Source organism: Rana temporaria, chromosome 12 (assembly GCF_905171775.1).
Source record: "Rana temporaria chromosome 12, aRanTem1.1, whole genome shotgun sequence".
NCBI lineage: Eukaryota > Metazoa > Chordata > Amphibia > Anura > Ranidae > Rana > Rana temporaria.
Window position 1 is genome coordinate 85,919,564 of NC_053500.1, and position 26,893 is coordinate 85,946,456.

A 26,893-nucleotide genomic window follows, 5' to 3' on the forward strand; every position below is an offset into this window, starting at 1 on the left:
AACCAATTTAGAAAATAAAAGAAGAACCTTTACAACCCCTTTAATCTGGCCCTGACCATAACAGGGGAAAGAGCAAGGTCTGATGATTGAGAGTAATGAAGGGAGATGTGTACTTTATAGAGGGTGACCCTCTTGATTTTAGGGTGAATTGATACAGCTGCACCCCTTCTGGCAGCCACATGTCCATTTTGGGACTTATGACGTAGGCAGGACTCTGTCCCTTTAAACCCCTGGCTCGACACTTCCTCATTCCCCCGGTAACGATGTCACGTTTTAATGTTCCGTACACAATTGCACGCTGCGCCTCCGGGAGGCCGGACGTACAGACTGAAGGGGCTCAGGCTCGTGATCACCGGGCGGTCCTGACAGTCCTGTAGGCCGGATACCGGTGCCCAGTGAGTCCCCGCGGCTCAGATCAGCTGTCAGCTGCCGAGCTCCGCCTCTTCTTCGTAGAGCGGCCAATCGCAGCCGTCAATGCTGGCAGGTGCGGGTGTTATTGTTTTGGGCTAAAGTTAAAGGCCTCGGAGTCTGGGGAAGATCTTGGGGTTCTGTCACTCGAGTCCGGCTCACCCGGCAGCGAGAGCAGAGCGTCCACACCGTAAGATACGGACACAGAGTAGCAGAAGAACCGCCGCCTCCATGAGGAGAGAGATGAACGGGGTCAGCAAGAGCCGGTTTGAGGTGGGTGATATAATGATATAATAACAAGACTCCCTGGTGGTGGGGAGCTGTGGGAAGTATGGTCTTCTGGTGACTCCATGGGAGGTGTGTGATGGCGTGTATGAAATTGGGAACAAATAACTGATATTCTATCCTGTGCTCATTAGAAGTAAGGATGGCACTATGGATCCAGGCTGGCTGCTGTGAGTACATTGGTTGTCCGAGCTGAATAGATTTGTTGCAAGAGTGGGACAGTAATGTGTCCTGGTAAATTGCACTGGATTTAACAGTAGAATGGCCTCTGGAAGAACAGTAAAGAGCTGTGCTTGGGATGGCAGGTATCTCTGCTTGGACAAATGACTCTGATGAGCTCATTCTAGATCTTTAAGGGCAGCAGATCCTGTTTTTGATCTGTAAGAGCAAGGGGCAATCCCGTTCCAGGCCAGCAAGGGGCAATCCCGTTCCAGGCCGGTGATCTGCCGTGCTGGTTCCAGGTATCATGGAAGTTCCAGTGCATGCGCGAACTGATGTGCTGAGATGGTTCCATCTATCGGGAAAGTTCCTTCAAGCACTGCGCAGGTGCAAACTTGCTGACGGAAATCCCCGAACGGCGGCCGGCATCCAGGGCGACGTGGATTTAGAGGAAAGTGGCCAGTCGGCCTCACGTCCGGTAAGTCACTGGGGCCCCTCTCAGCAATTTGGAGCTCCGCGTAGCATGCGACCTTGGCCTGGAAGGCCATCGCCGGGGGCCTTTGGATGCACACACCCTAAAGGTGGATGCCGCACCTGGAACCCTGGGGAAGAACTAATAAAGATGGCGTCTGCCACAGATATACCCCCTTCCTAGCATGCCCCACGAGGGAAAACTCCTCTAATTGGCTGCTGGGGAAAGTAGCTCTGCCAGAACCCCTCTAGTGCCACCTGTCACCCATGGGTGGAAACAACACCCCTGGAGCGCAGACTGACCTACAGGACAGTTCTGGAATGACAGCAGCCCATAATTGAACAAATTGTGAATGGGAGCAAATAACTCTCCCATTCCCCACTAACTTTAGCGTAGTGCCCATACTGAAAGTAAGGGGGCGCTACAAAGTTATTAATAATCAGCCAACTAATCGATCATGAAAACAATCGTTAGTTGCATCTAGGGATGAGCTCTGGCGTGCAGTCCACGTGCAGAGCCCGCCAGGAAGTCTGCATGGCGCTGCGCTAATTACAGGCAGGGCGACATTGTCCTGATGCTCTGCTGCAGAGATTGGAAAATGTCTCCCTGCATGTGATTAGCGCAGCGCCGTGCAGACTTCCTGGCGGGCTCTGCATGTGGACTGTGCGAACACGCCGGAGCTCATCTGTAGTTGCAGCCCTAGTACACCCCCAAGTGAAAATATTCAAATTGGGCCTAATTACCCATTTTCCCTCCAAGGTGCCATGTGACTCGGTGTTGCAAGGTCTCAGGTGTGAATGGGGAGCAGGTTAGTTGCATTTGGTGTTATCGCTCTCTCTCTCTCATACTGGTCACTGGTAATTTAACATGGCATTTAATGGCAATGAACTCTGAGGATCTGAAAAAAAGAATTGTTGCTCTACATAAAGATGGCATAGGCCATATTAGAAGATTTCCAAGACCCTGATACTGAGCAGCAGCATGGTGGCCAAGCCCATACAGTGGTTTAACGGACAGGTTCTATTTAAACGGGCCTCGCCATGGTCGGCAAAAGAAGTTGAGTGTAGGTGCTCAGCGTCATATCCAGAAGTTGTCTTTGGGAAATAGACGTATGAGTGTTGCCAGCATTGCTGCGGAGGTTAAAGGGGTGGGGGGTCAGCTTGTCAGGTTTCAGACCATACGCCGCACACTGCATCAAATTGGTCTGCATGGCTGTCATCCGAGAAGGAAGTCTCTTCTAAAGATGATGCACAAGAAAGCCAGTAAACAGTTTGCTAAAACTGTTTACAACATTTACCTGTTCTGCCTAGTGACAGGACAGTGATCTACTGCTCCCTGTCTTCGGGAGCAGTGATCACTGTCGTGTCACTTGTAGCCCAGCCCCCACACAGTTAGAATCACTCCCTAGGACACGTTTAAAGCATAGTTCCACCCTAAAAAAAAATACTTTCTATTAACAGCTTGCCTTTAATGTTTAAAAAAAAAAAAAAAATGTTTTACTTGCTTCTATCTGGCTTTTACTTGGCACATTTTGTAATCTGCCTAGTTCCTGGTCATAGGTGGTTCAACTTCCTGTCCTAAGACCCCATTGCCCTCTGGGCATTACTGTGCCTAAAAATCGCCCAGCATGCACCTCTCCCTGAAAACCAGGAAGAAAAATGAACTGGGCTTCACATGCCCACACATATGATGGATATGGCCACAACATGAGCTGGAGGATATAGTTGGGACGATTGGGGAGCTATTAATATGTTTTAGGGACTATTTAATGTGATTTTAGCTTGCAAAAAAAAATAAAATTAAAACAAAATTAGCACATAAACGAAAAAACTCTGGATAGCCGCACTCCAAGATAACTTAAAATAAAGTTGGTCTTTTTATTTTCAAATGCACATGCATTCACCGCAAACAACAGGTACAGAAATGGCCGACGCGTTTCACGCTGCAATTCAGCACTTAGTCATGAGCCATGACTAAGCGCTGAATTGCAGCGTGAAACGCGTCGGCCATTTCTGTACCTGTTGTTTGCGGTGAATGCATGTGCATTTGAAAATAAAAAGACCAACTTTATTTTAAGTTATCTTGGAGTGCGGCTATCCAGAGTTTTTTCGTTTATGTGCTACAATTAGCATCGCCAGCACCCTGGTGGTTCAACAACCCTTGATGATCCACGAGGCTCACCTGGAGCGGTGAAAGAATTGTCTGTCTGTCACAATAAAATTGCTGTTTGCCGCCATTATTAGTAAAAAAAATGGCATACAACTATCCCCCATTTTGTAGACGCTATAAATTATGTGCAAACCAATTAATATATGCCTATTGCGATTTTATTTTTTATTTTTTTCCAAACATCTGTAGAAGAATGCATATTGGCCTAAACTGGAAAAGTGTTTTTTTTTTTTTTTTTTTTTTTTTTTTTTTTTTTAATATATATATATATATATATATATATATATATATATATATATATATATATATATATATATATATATATATATATATATATATATATATATATATATATATATATATATATATATATATATATATATATATATATATATATATATATATATATATATATATATATATATATATATATATATATATATATATATATATATATATATAAATAATTTTGGGGGGATATTTATTATAGCAAAAAGTATAAAATATTATTATTTTTTTTCAAAATTGTTGGTGGCATCAAAATATATATATATCTCTATCTCTATCTCTATCTCTATACACAGCCCTCAAAATTTAACTCGCCTGCTGGCATTTTGCGAGTCAATTTTGAGGGCTGGCGAGTGTGGGCTGCTTGGGGGGCGGGCGAGGAGAGCAGAGCCGCGGCGTTCAAACCGCGAGGAACATTACAGCTTTCAATTCAATAGCTGTAATGTTCCCCGCAGCGTGCGTCTTATACAGCCCCTCCCCTCTTGTCAGGGGAACTTTGATAGACATATCACCCATCCCAGGATTGGATGGGTGATATGTCTATCAAAGTTTCCCGGACAAGAGGGGAGGAGCTGTATAAGACGCACGCTGCGGGGAACATTACAGCTATTGAATTGAAAGCTGTAATGTTCCCCGCGGTTTGAACCATTCGGCGGCTGCTCCTCCTACCCAGCACAAGTACGATGCAGGGGGGGGGGGGGGAAGGATCTCTGGCTGCAATGTGTGTGTGTGTGTGGGGGGGGGGGGGGGAAGGATCTCTGGCTGCAATGTGTGTGGGGGGGGGGGGAAGGATCTCTGGCTGCAATGTGTGTGTGGGGGGGAAGGATCTCTGGCTGCAATGTGTGTGTGTGGGGGGGGGGGGGGAAGGATCTCTGGCTGCAATGTGTGTGTGTGTGTGGGGGGGGGGGAAGGATCTCTGGCTGCAATGTGTGTGTGTGGGGGGGGGGGGGAGGATCTCTGGCTGCAGTGTGTGTGTGGGGGGGGGGGGAGGATCTCAGGCTGCAATGTGGGGGGGATCTCTGGCTGCAGCGTGTGTGGGGGGGGAGGATCTCTGGCTGCAATGTGTGTGTGTGTGGGGGGGGGGGGGGATCTCTGGCTGCAATGTGTGTGGGGGAAGGATCTCTGGGTGCAATGTGTGTGATGGGACTCTGCCTGCAGTGTGGGTGAGGGGACTCTGGCTACAATTGTGGGTGGACTCTGGCTGCAGTGTGGGTGAGGGGACTCTGGCTGCAGTGTGGGTGAGGGGACTCTGGCTGCAGTGTGGGTGAGGGGACTCTGGCTGCAGTGTGGGTGAGGGGACTCTGGCTGCAGTGTGGGTGAGGGGACTCTGGCTGCAGTGTGGGTGAGGGGACTCTGGCTGCAGTGTGGGTGAGGGGACTCTGGCTGCAGTGTGGGTGAGGGGACTCTTGCTACAATTGTGGGGGGACTCTGGCTGGAAAATGGGGACATTTTGCTGCATTGGTAGACATGGACAAGCTGCATTTTTGGGCACGGATAAAGTTGTTGTTAATATTTATTTTTTATAACGTAATTCTACATAAAACATTTAAGTGTAATTTCATGAGATTTATGAGGGCGGGACATGGTAGGGGTTGGGCGGGGAAACTGGTGGCGAGTGGCCTTGAGGCCTGGCTAGTAGCTCAGGACTTTGAAATTTTGAGCCTATATAATATTGTATGTATGTAACAGGTGCCAAACACAAGACCCGCGGCCGAATCCAGGCCATTTCACGTGGCCCTCACAACTCTCCTGCATAGAGCTCCAGCCCTCCTCTGGTCCTACTCCGGACCCTTACTTTTTGCTTTCAAGCAATGCATCCAGCAGCATAAGGAATGCACTGTCATGTAAGTGAGAGTGGGGGACTCAACTTCTGATGGTGGGGTGGCTCTTGACATCTAATGTAAAGGGGAGGACATCTTACAGAATACAACTGCCCCTTTTGAGGGCAATCATAATGCTTGTGCTGCCCACAATGATATTGAGTTTGACACACCTGCTGTAAGTAAAGGAGAGAAAAAAAAAAAAAAATGTTGTCATGTTATAACCAAAAACGTAAATGTATTTTATTGGGATTTTATGTGATGGACAAACACAAAGTGGCTCATAATTGTGAAGTTTACGAAAAATTATATGTTTTTTTTTCAACTTTTATACTTTTTTTTATTTTTTTTTTTTTTTTTATTTTTTTACGAATAAATATGTGTAAAGTAGGGTTGTCCCGGTGCCCCCTTTTTTTTTTATTTATTTTTTAAGACCGAGTACAAGTACTGATACTTTTTTTTTCCCCAAGAACTCGCTGAACCGATACTTTTGTATTTATTTTTTCTTCAATGTCATGTGACAGGTGGCACTGAGATGGCACTCATAGGTGGCACTTGTGGGCACTGATAGGTGGCACTGTTTTCAATATCAGTGCAATCAGTGCCATCTATCATTGCCCACAAGTGCTATCTACCAGTGCCACCTGATAGGGGTCACTGATAGGTGGCACTTGTGGGCATTGACAGGTGGCTGGCACTGAAATGTTTCAAAAAATGACACAAGATTTATAAAAAAAAAAAAAAAAAAACTATGCTGCAACGCCCATCTTGGTACACCCTGCACTCGGCTGCAGCAGCAGCAGACATCTTGGGCTGGGTGTAACAAGATGTCTGCTGCTTACTTGCAGCCGAGTGCAGGGTGTATCAAGATGGGCATAGGGACAGCCGATCCTGATGCGACTGCCCTACAAGCTTACCACTGCAGGTGAGGACTCGTTTTCTCTGCCGGCATACCATCCACCGACTCGCTCTCTGCCCGCATACCATCCACCGACACAGACTCTGCCCGCTCCCTCTCTTGCCAACTCCACCTGCACTCTCCATCCAACACTGTCCGCCCTCTCCAGCCAGACTCCACCCGCCCTCCCCGGCCACTGACTCCTCCCGGCCACTCTACCCTAAAAAAAAAAGGTAAAAGTATCGGGAGCATTTGCGCGAGTACAAGTACTCGCGCAAATGCTCGGTATCGGGACAACCCAAATGAAAGCGTGGGGTGCATTTTGTATTCAGCCCCCCTTTCGTAGAACCACCTTGCAATTAAAGTTGTGAGTCTTTTTGGGTATGTCTCTACCATCTTTGAACATCTAGAAACATTATTATTTTTTTTTATGCCCATTCTGCTTTACTCTATCAGATTGCTGTTCACAGACGCTCTCCACCCAATGTTCAAGTCTTGCCACAGATTCTCAATTGGATGTAGGTCTTTTTTTTTTGTCGAGGAAGGCAGCTGGATTATCAATACAAGTGATACATCAATAATTTCTTCTATTGTTTCTGAAACCATTTTCCAGTAATTCTTTATTTCTGAACATTCCAAAAAAATGTGCATCATAGTCCCACAAGTTCCTTGACAACACCAATACAAATTTGGATACCTGTGGGCACTCCCAGACTGGGACAAAAAATAGGCCCGGGCATTTTTAGACTGAGCAGCCCGGTCACTGGGGGGGGGGGGGGGGGGTTGTCGACATTCACGGGGGTGGCTGGTGTCGGTCCTCCACACTGTAATGGGCAGGGACACTGTGATATAAAGGGGACTGCACTGCAAAGGGGCCCTGCAATGATTACAGTGCCCCTTTACAGTGCAGTCCCATTTTTATCACAGTGTCCCTGTCCTATTTTGGCCATAAAATGCTAGTACTCTGTTTCCCATTGTGCCCACACTGCCCCGTGACACTGACCTGCGCGCTCTCTGGTGGTGCGGGCACGGCTTGTCGCTCTCTGGTGGTGCGGGCACAGCGTGGCGCTCACTGGTGTTGTGCGGGTACAGCGTGTCGTTATCTGGTGATGCTGGGGCTATTGGTTCCCCCAGCACAGTCCTCTTTCTTTTTCTATGTCTCCTGTAGTAGCTGCTCAGCCTGTTTTCTCCCCCCCCCCCCCCCCCAACAGAGTGCATGCTGGGGACTGTAGTCTGCTCCCCGCTGATAACAACTGGGCCACCTATCTCTGGGACTACATTTCCCATGATGCCCTCTATTTTATTGTGATTGATCTCCGCTGTGGCCAATGGGGAAGGAAGAACGGGCGGAAAGACTTCTCTTTCCATGCTGCCGACATGAGAAAGAGAGAGGGGGGGGGCGAGCGGGGGAAACATTCCGGCCTGCAGCTCTCCCCACCTGTGCGGATGCTCATGGCTGGACGAGGAGGAGTGGAGAGCGGAACTGTCAGCGTGGCTCTGAGGCTGAGCTGTGTGTAAGAGACAGCCCATGCAGCCGCTAGTTCCGCCAGAGATGACAGATATGGCCGCATAGTGGTAGGCGAGCTGCAGCCGTGGCCTGTGTTAACCCTGTCCAGGCTGCGGTCATCGCTTAACTCCCGCTGTGCGGCCTGATTAGCCACATGTTACGGAGCAGGTGGCCCCGGCCCACTGGGCATTTGCCCGGTCTGCCCTATGGCCAGTCCTGGCCTGCCTGTGGGTATATACGATTAAATACTTCTTAGGTTCTATACCACCTGCTCAAAATCTTGTAACTCCCTTCTTGATACCTGGTTGCTATTGATGCCTTATGTGTAAACCTAAATATCTTTTGTTGTGCTTTTGAAAAAGTGTCCCTCTCCCATGCCTGTATGAAGCCAAAGTTCTGTGGGGCTTTCAATTCGGTCACAATGGTATACAATATCGATATTGCATGTCTCACTGATTCTCTTTTAGATACAGGTTTTCAAACTTAGAAGGTGTGGCTATATGTCTAATTCGAGTAGATATTGATCTGAGAAATGCATTTAACTGCATTCTCCTAAAAGGGGTCCAATCTTTCCCCAAACTCATGATCCAACTCTTCTCTAGACATTATTTGATTATATACCATAAAATGTAAAAGTCTACTTTTGCCCTGTCGTTTTAACGTCATGAAAATTTTGTCCTTTAGACCTGGTTCAAACTCTAGATTACCCAGAATAGGAGTCATCGGGCTCAGTCAAGAGTCAATATCTTAACTTTTTTAAATGTCCTTTTGACTACACTAAGTGTCGCACCCACTGTCCGATGTTGCTTGTGGTATAGTCGTGCTCGTGAGCCAAATTAACCCCTCCAGGGGTATCTCTACTATTGCTTGTTCCATGGTTTCTCTTTTTGAGATGCGCACAAATCAGAACCCTTGCTAGATGTATTGCCTCATAATAACCGATTGGGAATTTTGTGTTGTCTGACGCTGTTGGCTGACAATCTGACCGTTTGTACACTCCATCGAACAATTGTCGAATTTTCCACGGACAAATGTTGGATGGCAGGCTTTAAAATTTTCCGCGGACAACGGTCTGTTGTCAGATTTTTCGATCGTGCGTACAAATGTCCAAAGTACAAACGTGCATGCTTGGAATCAATGCTCACCAAAAACGACATTAGCAGAAGGTGCTCAAGAGCTGAAAAACCACGTCGCTACATTCGTGTTTGTTGGCCGACAATTGTGTGCCGTTTGTGTGTAAGGCAAAATCCATGCACACACACCCTTCAGACAAAGGTCTGACGCTTTGTCTGCAGAAAATCCGTTTTGTGTGTTCAAAGCTTAAAGGAGTTGTAAAGGAATTTTTTTTTTTTTTTTTTTTTTTTTTTTGCTGAAATGACTGTTTACAGCAGACCTGGGCAAACTGCGGGCCGTATACGGCCCGGCGGACCTTTTAATCCGGCCCACCCCCGCCGCCGCAGCCTACTGTTATCACCGCGGCGGGGAACATAACAGACAGCGTTCGTTTGAACAGCTGTTTTCCCCGCCGCGCATAGACACTCCCCCTTGGACGGATCTGTCCAATCGCGAACAAGGGGGGAGTCACATAGACACTCCCCCTTGCTCGCGATTGGACAGATCCGTCCAAGGGGGAGTGTCTATGCGCAGCGGGGAAAACAGCTGTTCAAACGAACGCTGTCTGTTATGTTCCCCGCGCATAGACACTCCCCCTTGGACGGATCTGTCCAATCGCGAGCAAGGGGGAGTGTCTATGTGACTCCCCCTTGCTCGCGATTGGACAGATCCGTCCAAGGGGAAGTGTCTATGCCATAGACACTCCCCCTTGGACGGATCTGTCCAATCGCGAGCAAGGGGGAGTGTCTGTGACTCCCCCAAGGGGGAGTGTCTATGCGCGGCGGGAAAAACAGCTGTTCAAACGAACGCTGTCTGTTATGTTCCCCGCCGCGGTGATAACAGTAGGCAGGGCCGGGAGGGGTCACTGTGCCCATCACACGCAGCCACTTGTGCCAACACACGCAGCCACTTGTGCCAACACACGCAGCCACTTGTGCCAACACACGCAGCCACTTGTGCCAACACACGCAGCCACTTGTGCCAACACACGCAGCCACTTGTGCCAACACACGCAGCCACTTCGCCACCATAAATTGTCGCCACTGTGCCAATCACACGCAGCCACTGTGCCAATCACACGCAGCCACTGTTCCCATCAAACGCAGCCACTGTGCAATCAATTGTTGCCACTGTGCCCATCAAACGCAGCCACTGTGCCCATCAAACGCAGCCACTGTGCCCATCAAACGCAGCCACTGTGCCCATCAAACGCAGCCACTGTGCCCATCAAACGCAGCCACTGTGCCCATCAAACGCAGCCACTGTGCCCATCAAACGCAGCCACTGTGCCCATCAAACGCAGCCACTGTGCCCATCAAACGCAGCCACTGTGCCCATCAAACGCAGCCACTGTGCCCATCAAACGCAGCCACTGTGCCCATCAAACGCAGCCACTGTGCCCATCAAACGCAGCCACTGTGCCATCAATTGTTGCCACTGTGCCCATCACACGCAGCCACTGTGCCATCAATTGTCGCCACTGTGCCCATCACACGCAGCCACTGTGCCATCACACGCAGCCACTGTGCCATCACACGCAGCCACTGTTTAATCAATTGTTATTGATTAAACAGTGGCTGCCTGTCCCCAGCGTCTGTCCCCCTCCTGTGTCATGTCCCCAGCGTCTGTCCCCCTCCTGTGTCATGTCCCCAGCGTCTGTCCCCCTCCTGTGTCATGTCCCCAGCGTCTGTCCCCCTCCTGTGTCATGTCCCCAGCGTCTGTCCCCCTCCTGTGTCATGTCCCCAGCGTCTGTCCCCCTCCTGTGTCATGTCCCCAGCGTCTGTCCCCCTCCTGTGTCATGTCCCCAGCCTCTGTCCCCCTCCTGTGTCATGTCCCCAGCGTCTGTCCCCCTCCTGTGTCATGTCCCAGCGTCTGTCCCCCTCCTGTGTCATGTCCCCAGCGTCTGTCCCCCTCCTGTGTCATGTCCCCAGCGTCTGTCCCCCTCCTGTGTCACGTCCCCAGCCTCTGTCCCCCTCCTGTGTCACGTCCCCAGCCTCTGTCCCCCTCCTGTGCCACGTCCCCAGCCTCTGTCCCCCTCCTGTGCCACGTCCCCAGCCTCTGTCCCCCTCCTGTGCCATGTCCCCAGCCTCTGTCCCCCAGTTTTCCAACAATATTTACTGCTTTTTATAAAGAAATACAATTGATTTTATGCAGTATTGAGTTTAGCCTTTTGGCCCGGCCCTCCAAAATATTTTTAGTTTCTCATGTGGCCCCATCAAAAAAATAATTGCCCACCCCTGGTTTACAGGGTATAGAGACATAATAGTTACCGTATTTATCGGTGTATAACGCGCACTTTTTTCCCCTTAAAATCAAGGGGAAATCGGGGGTGCACGTTATACGCCGATGTCATGTTCTTTTGCCAATGGGGGGGCGGGGATTGGGCGGGGGTGTCGTGCCGGCCGTCCTACCTCTCCTGGTCCTAGGACAGCGAGTCCCTTCTCATCTTTTTGCTCCTCCTCCCCCTCCGACTGTAGCTTTCAGATTGGATGAGGAGACTGTGTGGTTTGAGCGGGGGATCTCAGACCTGATCAGCTTCGCGGGGACCCGATCCGGTGTTGTTTTGAACGGGAGACCCGATCCGACGTGCGGGAGTACAGAAGGGACTGCTGACGCCGAAGCTGGGTGAGTGGAGCGGCTCATGCTGGGGACAAGAGAAGCAGGTAGGAGGGCAGAGTATCCCCCCCACCCATACAGCACTCGCCTGAAGTCCCAGGCGGAAGCAGTGCAGGCAGTTTGAAAACAAGTGTGCCGCCTTGTCCGGCAAATGATGGGACAGGATCTGTGTGCTGGGATCTAAGTGTAAAGTGCTGGGGTTGGGGCTTTGGTCTGTGTAATGTGCAGGGGGGCTTTGGAATATAAAAGGGGCTGTTGAAAGTTTTTTTCCTGAAACTTCCCTCTTAAAATTAGGGTGCGCGTTATACGCCGGTGCGTGTTATACGCCGATAAATACGGTAACTGAATCCTTTTTTTTTTTTTTTTTTTTTTTATATAATCAAGTTTAGTATTTTCTTCAACATAAAGAATACACTTGTTCAACGGTAAACTGTGAAAAATCAGACATGGCGACCGCGCAGGGTCTCTTAAGCTTCAGAGCCCCAAGGGGGGTCATTGAACTAACAAAACATAGACAAACAGTGCAGTATAATGGGCCCCAGTCGGGTGGCCCGTGGTATGTCAACCAATAAAAAGAAAAAGGGGGCTATCGTCTGGTATATAATACCAGGGCAGGCTGTTATGTCAGCCAATTGTAGAGAGCAAGGCCAATATGGGTCTTGCGAACAGCCCTGGTCACCAAAATGGACCCAGCTGTCGTCCGTGTGGGTCGTCACGTCACCAGGGGTCCCGGCCCACGAGCCCAGCAGGGGGGGGGGGGGCTCAATGGCCTCCATCAATCCACCCCCTGCCACCGCTCGCCCGCCACAGGCACCCCGCATGAGGGACTGGGTCCCGACGCGAGGCAAACAGTGTCCCCTTGACAGTGGGGGACAGCCTCACTGCGCCAGAATTCTATAAAACTGGCCCTACTCTCGGACCCTTGAATAGCCCATTGGTTGGAAGTGCAGTTAGTAATAGTGCATGTAAGAGCTTAGGAGTAAAGAGGGGGCAAAGAATAGAAAAGAGAAAGAGAAAAAAGGGGGGGGGGAGTAGGGAAGGGGGGAGAGACAGACAGGGGTATTCCATGTGTACCTGCTATCTTCCGGAGAGCTGCAAGTTACTCCGCGCCGGGCCCGCTGCCGCAGTGATCAGTCGTTCCAGCCGCTCCATCCACGCCCGACACAGGTAGTGACAGGGATTCGGGGATCTCTTTTACTGGTTTGCCAGCCTGCGGGTTTTAAGGGAGGGATCTGACAGTTCTAATAGGGCAATATCCAAGCTAGACGGGACAAAAATGGGATCAGAAGTATATTCCGACCAGGGAGCCCATATGCTGGCGAACCGGTCTCGCGTATCACGACAAGTCGCTACCCAGTCTTCCGCTTCTCTTACTGCATTCACCCCGGCTATCCATTCTTCCCTTGTAGGGATTTTGGAAGTTTTCCAGTGGATCGGCAAAAAGCGCCTGGCCGCGTTAAGCAGGTGAGGCAGCACACTCTTTTTGTAACGCTGAATGGAGATCGTGGGGACATGCAGTAGGAAGTGTTTCGGGGACAAAGGGACCTCCACTCCGGTCACCGCCTTAATCTGTTCCTTTATATCCTCCCAGAAGGGCTTGATTAGGGGGCAGTCCCACCAGATATGAAGTAATGTACCCCTAAGTGTACAACCCCTCCAGCACAACGGCGACATGGAGGTGTAAATAGTAGCTAGGTCTGCTGGGACCCTATACCATCGGGACAGGAGTTTGAAATTAGTCTCTTGTGTTCTTGAGTCAATGGAAGACGAATGGGTCAATTGGTATAGGTGAGTAAGTTGTGAGTCTGTGAGCGTCGTCCCTAGGTCAGACTCCCATCGTCTGATATAGGCGGGTTTAGTTTGCGTCGCGGCGGAATTAAGAAGTCGGTACAATTCTGACACTATATGGGCGGTAGGGGCGTCCTCAGTGAATAATTGTTCAAAGGGGGTGAGTGTCGAGGGGTCTCTAATAGTACCACCATGAATCTCAAAGAAATGGTGTATCTGTCTGTACTTCCAGAAGTTCATGCGGGTGCCCTGTCTGCCCGCCGGGAGTGCCTCATAGCTTAGGAGTTTGCCGTCTTTCATGAGTTTCCCACAACTGGCGTTCCCATCGTCTACCCACGACTCAAAAAAGGACATTTGCTCGCCCGGGGGGAACCATTGGAAACCCCCCCCCCCCCCAGTGGGGACACAGGGGGGGCCAGGCGGAGCTCGGCATTAGTCCTATCCCAGACGTCAGGACATGGGACGTCAGAGGCGAGGTCGTGTCAGACAACCCCCTGTGTTCTCGTGACAACCACGGCGCATAGGATAAATTCCTGCCCGCCAGGCTTTTTTCCAGGGGTACCCAGACCTTGGTGCGGGTATGAAAACGCCAGTCTAAGATCCTCTGTAAGGCTATCGCTCTATAGTATTGTTTAACATCAGGAACCCCTAAGCCCCCTGTTCGCTTCGAGCGTCGCAGCACCCTAATTGCTATTCTAGGTTTATGTGCGTTCCAGATAAAAGTGGTTATCATGCCGGAGATTCGGTCAAAGAATTGCTTGGGTAAGGGGATCGGGAGCATTTGTAGGTAGAATAGTATGCGTGGCAGGACTGTCATCTTTACAATATTCACTCGGCCTAGCCAAGTGAAGGCCGTACGTGCCTAGCGCAGGAGGTCATTTTTGACCGTGGCCAGTAGTGGGGTATAGTTGGCAGCATACAGGGTATCAAACCTATCGGTCAGTTGAATACCTAAGTATCGGAGGGATGACGTGGCCCAGGTAAAGGGTAAGGAGGCCCGGAGACCACCGGCAGCACGGGCGGGGAGATTGATGGGGAGAATCTCTGATTTTGTCAAATTAATTTTGAAATTGGACAAGGTCCCATAAAGTTTCAGTTCTTTCATTAGGTTGGGCAATGATACCACCGGGTTCGATAAGTGGAAGAGGACATCGTCTGCGTATGCGGAGAGCTTATGCTCGGTGTTGCCGACCTGTAGGCCTTTAATGTCTGGGTTGGCCCTTACGGTCCGAAGCAGGGGTTCTAGAACCAGTGCAAACAGGAGGGGTGACAATGGGCACCCCTGCCTTGTACCGTTGGTAATGGGGAATCTAGAGGATAGGGTACCATTTACTTTAACCTGAGCGCAAGGTGTTGAGTAGAGGGCTAGGATCGTGGCCAGTGTTCGTGGGCCTAGGCCAATCGACCGCAGGACCTCCATCATATAGGACCAGTCCACACGGTCGAAGGCCTTTTCGGCGTCTGTTGATAGAACGATATATGACGGGGGGTCTGGGCGGGTTTGGGCCCAGTGGATAAGGTGGACCGCTCTGAGGGAGTTGTCCCTGGCCTCTCGGCCTACTATGAAGCCTGTCTGGTCAGGGTGCACGATATCGGGCATGAGGTGTTTGATCCTATTCGCAAGAATTTTCGCTAGTAATTTAACATCCAGGTTCAGAAGGGAGATGGGGCGGTAGCTCTGGGGGGCAGTGGGATCCTTGCCCTCTTTAGGAATCACTGTAACGTGCGCTAAGAGGGCTTCTGAAGGGATGTTTTTACCCCCTGCCAAGGAGTTAAAGTATTTGCACATGGGGGCTGCCAAGTGGGGGAGGAAGGTTTTGTAATAGGCCTTAGTGAACCCATCTGGGCCTGGACTCTTTCCGTTAGGCAAGGACTCCACCGTGGCCCCAAGCTCCGCAGTGGTGATCGGGAGTTCAAGTGTCGTGGTTTGGTCTTCTGTGAGCGGGGGAAGGTTAGCCGATTCTAAATATTGCCGGATCGCCTGTAATCTGGCGTCCTGCGCGGTGGGGGGTATATCAGAATTCAAGTTGTACAGACTCTCATAATATTCCCTGAACCCAGAGACTATCTTGGAGGAGTGAACCACTATTTCTCCCGAGGAGGTTCGCAATTTCTGAACGTAGAATGTGGCCTGTTGTTTCCTAAGTGCCCGCGCTAGCATCTTACCGCACTTGTTCCCATGTTCATAAAATTTGTGGGCTATGTATCGGAATCGCTTACAGGTTTGCCGGTCTAGAAAACGTAAGAAGAGCTCTCTCAGTTCTGTCAACTCTTTTAGGGCCTCGGGGGTCCCATTCGCCTTGTGTTTTAATTCAGCCTGTCCCAGGGCAGTATGCAGCCTGTGAAAGTCTGCTCCGCGTTCCCGTTTGAGTCTCGCGCCCTGCGAAATCAGTTCTCCCCGAACCACTGCTTTGTGGGCCTCCCATATCAGACCATCCCCCAGGTCGTCAGCCGAGTTTTCAGCAAAGTAGTGGGACAATGCGTCTGTCACTCCCTTCACTGCGACCGAGTCATCTAGCAGATTGTCATTCAATCGCCACGTCCAGGCCTTATTCAGACCGGACGGTAAGTCCAAGGCGATAGTGACCGGAGCATGGTCTGAGATGGATATGTTGCCAACAGCAGCGGACTGGAGCTGATCTAGTGTTTTAAGGTCCACATATACGTGGTCTATTCGGGTGTATACATCATGTACTTTGGAATAGTAACTGAAGTCGCGGTCTGTAGGGTGTAGCGTGCGCTAGCAGTCCACGAGAAGATGGGACTGGAGTGTTATCCGGAAGTGCCTAAGGAAGGCGTAAGAGTGTGGCGTTTTCGCGTGAGAAGTATCTAGAAGTGGGTCGGGGCTGATGTTGAAGTCCCCTCCCAGGACCAGACGGCCTTCCCTAAAGTCAGTCAGTCGGTCCAAAGTGGAATCAATAAAAGTGAGTTGATCTGAGTTTGGGGCATAAATCGTGGCAAACGTGTACATCTGGCCAGCGATGCTACCCTTAAGGAACACGCACCTACCTCGGATCTGTTTCGCTACCTAAAGGCTGGAAGGGGCATGACTTATGGATTGCGATAGCCGTCCCTCTAGACTTTGGTGTTGGGGAGTTGCTAAGGAACCACTGGTTAAAGAGATGGGTAGGTAATCTGGGGAGGGATTTGGGTGTAAAGTGGGTCTCTTGAAGAAAGAGTACCTGTGTTTTTAATCTCTTTAGTTCCCACCACAATTTGCTGCGCTTGTGGGGGGAACAAAGCCCCCTAACATTGTATGAGCTTACCTGGAGGGACGCCATAGGAGGGGCTGGTGATCGACGATTCGAGCTGGTTGGGAGCAAGCCCGGCGCGGGGTTCCAACTGCATGGTACACCTGGTAGGAGTGGAATTGGGGGAGTGAGGGTAAAGTCAAGAGAGAAGAGCAGGGAGCACAAGGGAGGAAAGCACAAAAGGTAAGTAAAGAGTAAACAGTTTGTACAACGATGTGGCTTTCGCCATAACATACTAAATCACAACTAAAGGCCTTGCCCAGGGCCCCATCCCCTATATGGGGGGAGGTTCCTGGGTTACGGCCTGTGGTCCCAACTGGGACCATCACCTCGAGAAGGGTGGCCTACTGGGGGGTACGTGAGTCATCGAGCTGACATAATAGGGCCTCTATTTGGTGGTCTTGTGTGGCACATTTATCCTGGAGCATGGAGATGACGGGAGGGAGTCCTCAAATTTTTGCTCCAGGGACTCCAGCCTTCCCCCTAAATGCGTAGTATCGGCCTTGAGCTGGTCTATTTCCTCCTTCAGGGCCCTCTCCACCCTGTCTGCAAACCGTTCCAGGTCTGCCTTGGTGGGGAGGGAGTAAATATGGCGTCTCAAGTCCATATCAATCAAGGGGTCAGGGAGCTCCTGATCGTCTTCCTTAAGTGTGGGGGAGCCTGGGAAGTCCCGGGGGGAGATTCACTCACCGATCCCTGGGAAGTCCTCCAACGCCTGCGATCTGGTGTGCTGCGAGGCCTTTGGAGTCTTTGGGGCCTTCGACGCCGCCGCCATCTTTGAAGCCTCGCGGCCGCCGCTCCCGGCGAAGAAATCGAGCTGCCCTTGCCTGGTCCGTTCTGTCCTCGGTGGCTGGGAGGTAGCCCGGTTCCGTTGGGACATCCTGGGCTGCGGATGGGGTAAGATTCGCCCCGTAGCTGGAGATATGTGCGGCGGTGAGACGGAGCTGAGGAGACGCACGTCTTCACTCCTCCATAGCCAGGACACGCCCCCCTGAATCCTTTTAAAATAGATAAAAATCAATCATATAATGTACCTGCAGTTTCTAGTTTTGTTTTTGCATGTTGTTTCCTGCTTCTGTGATGTACAGAGCCACAGAGCCAATACAGGGCAGTGATGGTTTGGAAAACTAAACTGGTGCTGTGGGGTTTTAGACACACAGTAATCACACCTCCTTGATTAGTGACCACAGAGAGAAAGCTCCCAGTACTGTGGTTATAAGGAAACGGACCACCAGGAAGTGTGGAGATCCGAGAAGAATTGCAGCAACTTGAGAGCAAAAACTAACAATGAGGACATGAAAACAGCACTGCATTAAGGTAAAGGAAGCTATTAAGATAAGATAAGTTTTTCTTCTAAGATTGCGCTGTATTTGGCTCCACCCATCTTCACTCTAACTCTGAGCAGCTTCCCTGTCCCTGCTGAAGAAAAGCATCCCCACAGCATGCTGCCACCACCATGTTTCACGTTGGGAATGGTGTGTTCAGGGTGATGTGCAGTGTTAGTTTTCCGCCACTCATGGCGGTTTTTTTTAGGTCAAAAAGCTCATCTAACCAGAGCACCACCTTCCACATGTGTTCTGTGTCCCCCACATGGCATCTCGCAAATTACAAACAAGACTTCTCATGGCTTTCTTTCAACAGTGTCTTTATTCTTGTCATTCTTCCATAAATGTCAGATTTGTGAAGTGAATGACTAATAGTTGTAATGTGGCCAGCTCCTCCAGAGTTACCATGGGCCTTTTTTGGCTGCTTCCCTGATTAATGCTCTCCTTGCCCGGCCTGTCGGTTTAGGTGGACGGCCATGTCTTGGTAGGTTTGCATTTGTGCCATACTTTTTTCATTTTTGGATGATGGATTGAACAGTGCTTCTTGAGATGTTCAAAGCTTGAGATGTATTATCTATATATATATATATATATATATATATATATATATATATATAATATATATATATATATATATATATATATATATATTAGTGCTGTCAAACGATTAAAATTTTTAATCGCATTAATGTCATAGTTAACTCACGATTAATCTATCTAATTTATGACGAATTTCCCCACAAATATCGCACAATTCTGCAAGTGATTATAATTTATGATCGCTGTTTTCTAGCTGATCTAAAACCATTTTTGACATAAAGGGACACTTTTGGACAATCTACAGTTTTTCAGGCAGAAAGAATAGTTTTTATTTTATAAAAGTACATGTAGGACACTGGGCAGACCACTAGGGACAAGGGGGGTGTGTATTTTTTACATACAGTACTGTAATATATAAGATTACAGTATACTGTGTGTATTGTGTTTGTTTACTTTTTTGAATTTGGCGCCGTTCTCCGTCCCCGTGCGTCGTAACGTCGCAGGGAACGGAGATCGGCGGCACACAGGCACTGTGAATCGAGCGAGGAGGACCCGCCGAGCGAGGAGGACCCGCCAAGCGAGGAGGACCCGCTCGATCACACAGCGGGGTGGCATCGCTGGATCCAGGGACAAGGTGAGTAACTTGCCTGTGAATCCAGCGAGAAGGTAAGCCGCGCCGCTGCACACTCTGCACGTCCACCCCGAGGGCTCCTGCGTTAATCGCGCGATAAAAATATTGACGGCGTTAACATGGGTTTGCGTTAACGCCGTTAATATCGCGTTTAACGCACAGCCCTAATATATATATATATATATATATATATATATATATATATATATATATATATATATATATATATATATATATATATATATATATATATATATATATATATATATATATATATATATATATATATATATATATATATATATATATATATATATATATATATAGTTTAGACACACCTTCTCATTCAAAGAGTTTTCTTTATTTTCATGACTATGAAAATTGTAGATTCACACTGAAGGCATCAAAACTATGAATTAACACATGTGGAATTATACATAACAAAAACGTGTGAAACAACTGAAAATATATTTCATATTCTAGGTTCTTCAAAGTATCCACCTTTTACAGCAGACACATCTCTAGAACTGTTAAGAGGAGACTGTGTGAATCGGGCCTTCATGGTAGAATATCTGCTAGGAAACCACTGCTAAAGAAAGGCAACAAGCAGAAGAGACTTGTTTGGGCTAAAAAACACAAGGAATGGACATTAGACCAGTGGAAATCTGTGCTTTGGTCTGATGAGTCCAAACTTGAGATCTTTGGTTCCAAACCCCGTGTCTTTGTGCGACGCAGAAAAGGTGAACGGATGGACTCTACATGCCTGGTTCCCACTGTGAAGCATGGAGGAGGAGATGTGATGGTGTGGGGGTGCTTTGCTGGTGACACTGTTGGGGATTTATTAAAAATGTAAGGCATACTGAACCAGCATGGCTACCACAGCATCTTGCAGCGGCATGCTATTTCATTCGGTTTGCGTTTAGTTGGACCATCATTTATTTTTCAACAGGACAATGACCCCAAACACACCTCCAGGCTGTGTAAGGGCTATTTGACCAAGAAGGAGAGTGAGGTGGTGCTGCGCCAGATGACTACCGCTTGAAGCTCCTCAAGAGTGTGCCAAGCAGTAATCAAAGCAAAAGGTGGCTACTTTGAAGAACCTAGAATATGAAATATATTTTCAGTTGTTTCACACTTTTTTGTTATGTATAATTCCACATGTGTTAATTCATAGTTTTGATGCCTTCAGTGTGAATCTACAATTTTCATAGTCATGAAAATAAAGAAAACTCTTTGAATGAGGAGGTGTGTCCAAACTTTTGGTCTGTACTGTATATTTTATATAACCTAACCCTGCTTTAAACTTCTCCAACTTTATCTCTGACCTGTCTTGGCCTTCATGATGCTGTTTTTTTCACCAATGCTGCGTACACACAAGACCGTTTTTCATGACAAGAAAAATGCAATTTTTTTTTTAAATTGGTCATTAAAAACGATTGTGTGTAGGCTCTAGAGCAGTGGTTCTTAACCTGGGTTCGATCGAGCCCCAGGGATTCGGTGAGTGAGTCTCGGGGGGGGGGGTTCGGTGGAGGTCACACAGGGCCGCCGGTACAAGGCGGGGGCGGACGGGTGCCCTGGGCGATACCATTTCGTATAGGAGTTGGGGCGCAGCCGCAGGTGAAGCTCTGCCATGGCACTGTACAAATTGTGTGCCGAGTGCACTCCTGCATCCGGGACCGCCACCTCCCGGCTCACTTTCCTGTCTGCTGCAGCCTGTTTACTCCCCCTATGAAGGAGTCTCTTGGTCCCTTCCAGCGGCGTGACGTCACTCCACTCATGGCCCGTGGGGGGGACTCGGAGCGCTGCACAGAGAGCTGTGTGTCGGCGCTGCCTGTGACGAGCTAGAGAGGCAAGGACTAGTCTCGAGGAGCCTGCCTGACTAGTGGAATTTAAACCTAGCAGACAGTATGCTAAAAAAGACTACTGAACTTGTTTAAAAGTAAGTAGAACCTGTTAAGAGCATATAATTAAATGTCTGGATTGGGGGGGAGGGGAGGAGGCTGACCGAGGTGAGGTGACCAGCACTTTATTAATATAAAATGGCAGATAAAAAAAAAAAAAAGGCTTCTCTGACTTGCAAACATTTTTTTTAATATATATATATTGCAGCCTCTGTGCCCATCACACGCAGCCACTGTGCCCATCACATGCAAAATCATATTTTATTTTTCCAATTAAGAAGGGTTCGGTGAATGCGCATATGAAACTGGTGGGGTTCAGTACCTCCAGCAAGGTTAAGAACCACTGCTCTAGAGCACTTTTCTCGACGTGAAAAATGGCTGTTAAAAATTTAGAACCTGCTTTATTTATTTTTTTCACGTCGTGAAAAAATGGTAATTTGTACGCTTTAACGACGGGAAAAAACGCGCATGCTCAGAAGCAAGTTATGAGACAGGAACACTCGTTCTGGTAAAACTAGCATTGGAGATAGCACATTTATCACGCTGTAACAGACTGAAAAGCGTGAATCGTCTCTCACCAAACTTTTACTAACGCGTGGTAACATAAAAGCAGCCCAAAGGGTGGCGCCATTCGAATGGAACTTCCCCTTTTATAGTGCTGTTGTACGTCACCGTGCTTTGCTCGAGCATTTTTTTCTTTTTTTTTTTTCACGATCGTGTGTATGCAAGGCAGGCTTGACAAGAATCACGTTGAGGAAAAACTTTGTTTTTGTCCATGACATGAAAAATGGTCGTGTTTACGGGGCTTAAAGCGGAGTTCCGGCCACAATTTCACTTTTTAAATATAAATACCCCTGTAATACACAAGCTTAATGTATTCTAGTAAAGTTAGTCTGTAAACTAAGGTCCGTTTTGTTAGGTTGTTACAGCAATTAGATACTTTATAAAATAGAAATTGACTGGGGCCATCTTAAGTGTGGGCATCATGAAGCCAGACTGTATGACTTCCTGGATTTCAGCCTTGCAGATCTCGCACACGCTCAGTGCTGTACAAGCCTTTTAGACTCTTCTGATGGAATGCTGCCACATTTTGACTTTATTGATAGGACATTATTGCTTTTAGACTCTACTGATGGGACGCGGTCACATTTTTGAATCCTTTTGAAGGAAAGCTGTCACATTTAAATGACATTATCAAGTCAAATGTAACAATACTTTAAAAGTATTTATGTGAATACTAAGCAGCCACAATCATATCGTGAAGACTTTATGAATCCAATGTGCAGTGGAGGTGCAAGGTTTTTTTATTTTCCTGTGATGGCACAAACTTTACCAAGCATCTTCTCCCTACCATCAGCCTTGGAGACTATGTGCAGCTTCCCTGTAGCAGCAGCAGACACCGGGGGTGCTTCGCACAAGACTGATGGTGTGTTGGGAGTGAATGACAGTGGTGCCTTGTGAATGAATGAAGTGTTGCTGGGCAGGTCTCTGTGTATAAGGGCATGGATGACGAAACTGATGCTGTGTCTGGATCTCTGAAGGCATCAGCCTCCCTGCGGTCAGACAAGGGTTAATTCCTCCTGTATCGTCCTGGCTGATTCCAGCCAGGACGATAGGAAGCAGCTGTTGGTTTTTTTTTTTTGTTTTTTTTTGTGAGCGGGGGAGGGAATGTATCTGCTCACACAGACACTGGAGGAGATAGACACACACGCTGCCATAGCTGAGCATCTGTGATAGAGGCAGCATGAAAAACATTTCGAGCGAGTCTGCTCACACTGCACTGAAGAGGAGCCTGTGATGGCATATAGTAGCAGCACCCCCCCCCCCCCCCTGCACCACAGAGACAGGACCCCCACACCTTACCGCAGAGTCACAGCAGCCAGCTCTATATGCCATCGCAGGCTCCTCTTCAGTACAGTGTGAGCAGATTCGCTCAAGATGTTTTTCAGGCTGCCTCTATCACAGATGCTCAGCTATGGCTTCAGTGCACTGCAGAGTGTGAGCAGACTCGCTCGAGATGTTTTTCAGCTGTGGCCGAAGTCCCGCGATACTTCAGCCCAGCCTCCTGGGATCGAGGACAAACATCTCCCAGGAGGCATACATAGCAGCGCTGCCGCCGCAGCGGCAGTAATAAACTCACGGCAAGAACACAGTGAGTTTTCAAAAAAAAAAACATGCCAAATGTAATTAAGGGGGCAGTGTTAAATAGAATGGTATAAACTTGAAAAAAAGGGTGGAGCTCCGCTTTGTTTCCCAAACAAACCTCTTAGGGCTTCACTGAACAGCTGTATTTATACTGAGATTATACTGAGATTAAATTACACACAGGTGGACTCTCTTTACTAATAAGGTGACTTCTGAAGGCAGATGGTTCCACTAGATATTAGTTAAGCCTCATACACACGATCCGATTATCGGACGGGAATCGTGTGATGACAGGTTGTTGGTGGAAAATCCGACCGTTTTGTATGCGCCGTTGGACAATTATTGTTGGTATTTTCCACGGACAAATGTGGGATAGCATGCTTTAAAATTGTCTGCCAACAATTGAGTGTTTGTCGGATTTTACGATCAAGGGTACACAAGTCCGTCGGACAGAACTCCAGACTACAAACACGCATGCTCAGAAGCAATGCTCACCATAACACAACATTAGTATAAGTTGCCCAAAGGGTAGTGCTAAAGAGCTTAAACATTGAGTGTGTGGCTTTAAGGGTTATTATCAGTGTAAAGGGGGCTGAATACAAATGCACACCACACTTTTCAGATATTTAGTTGTAAAAAAAAAATTGAACATTTTCTTTGCACTTCACAATTATTTGCCACTTTGTGTTTGGTATATCTCAAAAATCCCAATAAATACATTTTAGGTTTTTTGGTTGTAACATGACAAAATGTGGAAAATTTCAAGGGGTATGAATACTTTTCCAAGGCACTGTAACTGGAGGTGCCTGACCTAAAGTGAAAGTAAATTTCCATCTCTGAATTTTGCCTATAGGTAAGCCCCATCATAGGCTTGCTTATAGGTAGTGTAAATTTCTCCTAAACATTCGCAGTTTAGGAGATCTTTGCTGTACATGCAGCCAGTGACATCACTGGCACATGCGCTCTGAAGAAACGGCCACCTGGGCTGTTCCTTCAGAGCCCTGTGCCCTAAACGGCAGCTCCCGCATGTGTGGGAGTGACGTCATCATGGCTCTGGCCAATCGCAGAGCCTGCGACCCTGGAAGCCAGACGGGTAAAGATGGGAGAACCTGCAGCTCTGTGCTGGAAGGGCTTTGTTTTGAGGTAAGTTTAACCACTTCCCGACGGCCGTACGACTATTGACGGTGGTTCTAATTCTCTGAGGCGCCGTCAATTGACGTCCGCCCCTTTGCTCGTTCCCCGCGCGCGCTCCCTTGGACACAGCCAATCACAGATCGCCGTGAACGGCCAATCGGAGTGGCCGTTTCCTAGGCGATCTGTGCGGCTAATGAGAGATGATCTCATATATGTTTACATACGGGATCATTTCTCATTCCCGGCTCTCGCAGACAGCGGTGCTGTCAGGGAGAGAGGAGACGGATCTGTGTCTCTTGTACATAGAGACACAGATCGGTCACCCCCCTTCCCCCACAGTTAGAACACTAATATTAGGGTACACATTTAACCCCTTCCTCACCCCCTAGTGTTAACCCCTTCCCTGCCAGTCACATTTATACTGTACTTTATCTTTATATATAAAACTCAACGTGTGTATGTATGTATGTATGTATGTATGTTCCAGCATCGCGTCCAAACGGCTAAAGATATTAACATGAAACTTGGCACACATGTTACTTACCGGTATATGTCGGCAACAAACATAGGATAGGTGGTTTAACCCTTACCCACCCCCATTTGCCATGGTCGGGGTTTTCCTTTAAAGTCCCATTCAACTCTATGGGAAATACATGTTACTTCATAACTTCCAAACGGCTGTAGATATTTCGATAACACTTGGTCACATGTTACTTATATGTCCACTTAACCACTTAAAGACCTTAGGTGTTTTTCAGATTTGGTGTTTGCAAGACTAAAACAGTTTTTTCTGCTAGAAAATTACTTAAAACCCCCAAACATTATATATTTTTTTTTCTAACACCCTAGAGAATAAAATGGCGGTCATCGCAATACTTTTTGTCACACCGTATTTGCGCAGCAGTCTTACAAGCGCACTTTTTTTTGGAAAAAATTCACTTTTTTGAATTAAAAAATAAGACAACAATAAATTTGGCCCAATTTTTTTATATATTGTGAAAGATAATGTTACGCCGAGTAAAATGATACCCAACATGTCACGCTTTAAAATTGCGCCCGCTCGTGGCATGGCGTCAAACTTTTACCCTTAAAAATCTAGATAGGCGACGTTTAAAAAATTCTATAAGTTGCATTTTTTGAGCTACAGAGTAGCTCTAGGGCTATAATTATTGCTCTCGCTCTAACGATCGCGGCGATACCTCACTTGTGTGATTTGAACACCGTTTTCATATGCGGGCGCTACTCACGTATGCGTTCGCTTCTGCGCGCGAGCTCGTCAGGACGGGGCGCTTTAAAAAAAAAATTTTTTTTGTTTTCTTATTTAATTTTATTGATTTTATAATTTTTTTACACTAAAATATAAAAAAAAAAAAAAAATGATCACTTTTATTCCTATTACAAGGAATGTAAACATCCCTTGTAATAGAAAAAAGCATGACAGGTCCTCTTAAATATGAGATCTGGGGTCAAAAAGACCTCAGATCTTATATTTAGGCTTAAATGCAAAAAAAAAAAAAAAAAAGGAAAATTTGTCATTTAAAAAAATGACAGAAAAAAAATTGTCTCTTTAAGAGGCTGGGCGGGACTGACGTTTTGACGTCACTTCCGCCCAGCAGAGCTATGAGGACGGGTGGGGGCCATCTTGCCCTCACTCAAGTCCTCACTCTCCGGGCGGCAGCATCGGATCTCCTCCGCCGCTACCGACGGCTCCGGTAAGCGGAGGGCGCAGAAAAGCGGCGGGAGGGGGGGGGGCCCCTCTCCCGCCACCGATAACGGCGAATCCGCCGCGGAGACCGCCGTTATCGTTTACACGGCCGCCCGCTGAAAACATGGATATCTCAGTTGTGGCAGCAGCTGCTGCCGTTACTGAGATATCCATGTTTAAAAAGAGGACGTATATATACAGTGGGGGGTCCGTAAGTGGTTAATGTATCCCTCAACTACCCCCATTTGTGAGGGTCGAGGTTTTTGTTTAAAGTCCCATGCAAATCAATGGGAAATGTATGTTCCCACATAACTTCTGTACGCCTGGAGATATTTCAATAATACCTGGTACACCTATTACTTTTATGCCAAATAAAAATATGACAGTTAAATTAACCCTTACCTACACCCTTATATAAAAGATGGGTATATTTATATTACTATGATTTTCCTCCCCGAAAGGTTAAGATAGGAAGACCGGGCAACGCCGGGTATTCAGCTAGTGCAGTATAAATGTGAATGGTGCCAAAAATGTGTCAAAAGTGTCCGATGTGCCCCCCATAATGTCGCAGTCGCAATAAAAATCGCAGATCGCCGCCATTACTAGTAAAAAAATAATTCTGTCCCTTATTTTGTAGGCGCTATAACTTTTTTGCGCAAACCAGTCACTTATTGCGATATTTTTAGTAAAAAAAAAAAAATGTAGAATACGTATCGGCCTAGACTGAGGATAAAAAAA

The 26,893-nt window shown here is 47.8% G+C and overlaps 1 protein-coding gene across 3 annotated transcripts in view; it reads left to right on the top strand.

The window, feature by feature from the left end:
- The first annotated feature begins 380 nt into the window (after window positions 1–380).
- Window positions 381–26,893, top strand: part of FBXL20 (F-box and leucine rich repeat protein 20) — a 499,717-nt gene continuing 473,204 nt past the window's right edge. The window contains exon 1 of one of the 3 annotated variants that reach the window (XM_040331680.1): window positions 381–681. In XM_040331680.1, the coding sequence (XP_040187614.1) occupies window positions 640–681 (42 nt within the window). In that variant the 5' untranslated portion in view covers window positions 381–639. Of the gene's footprint in view, window positions 682–706; window positions 864–26,893 lie in introns of those variants that run through there. The other 2 variants (XM_040331681.1, XM_040331682.1) reach the window with 2 other exon arrangements.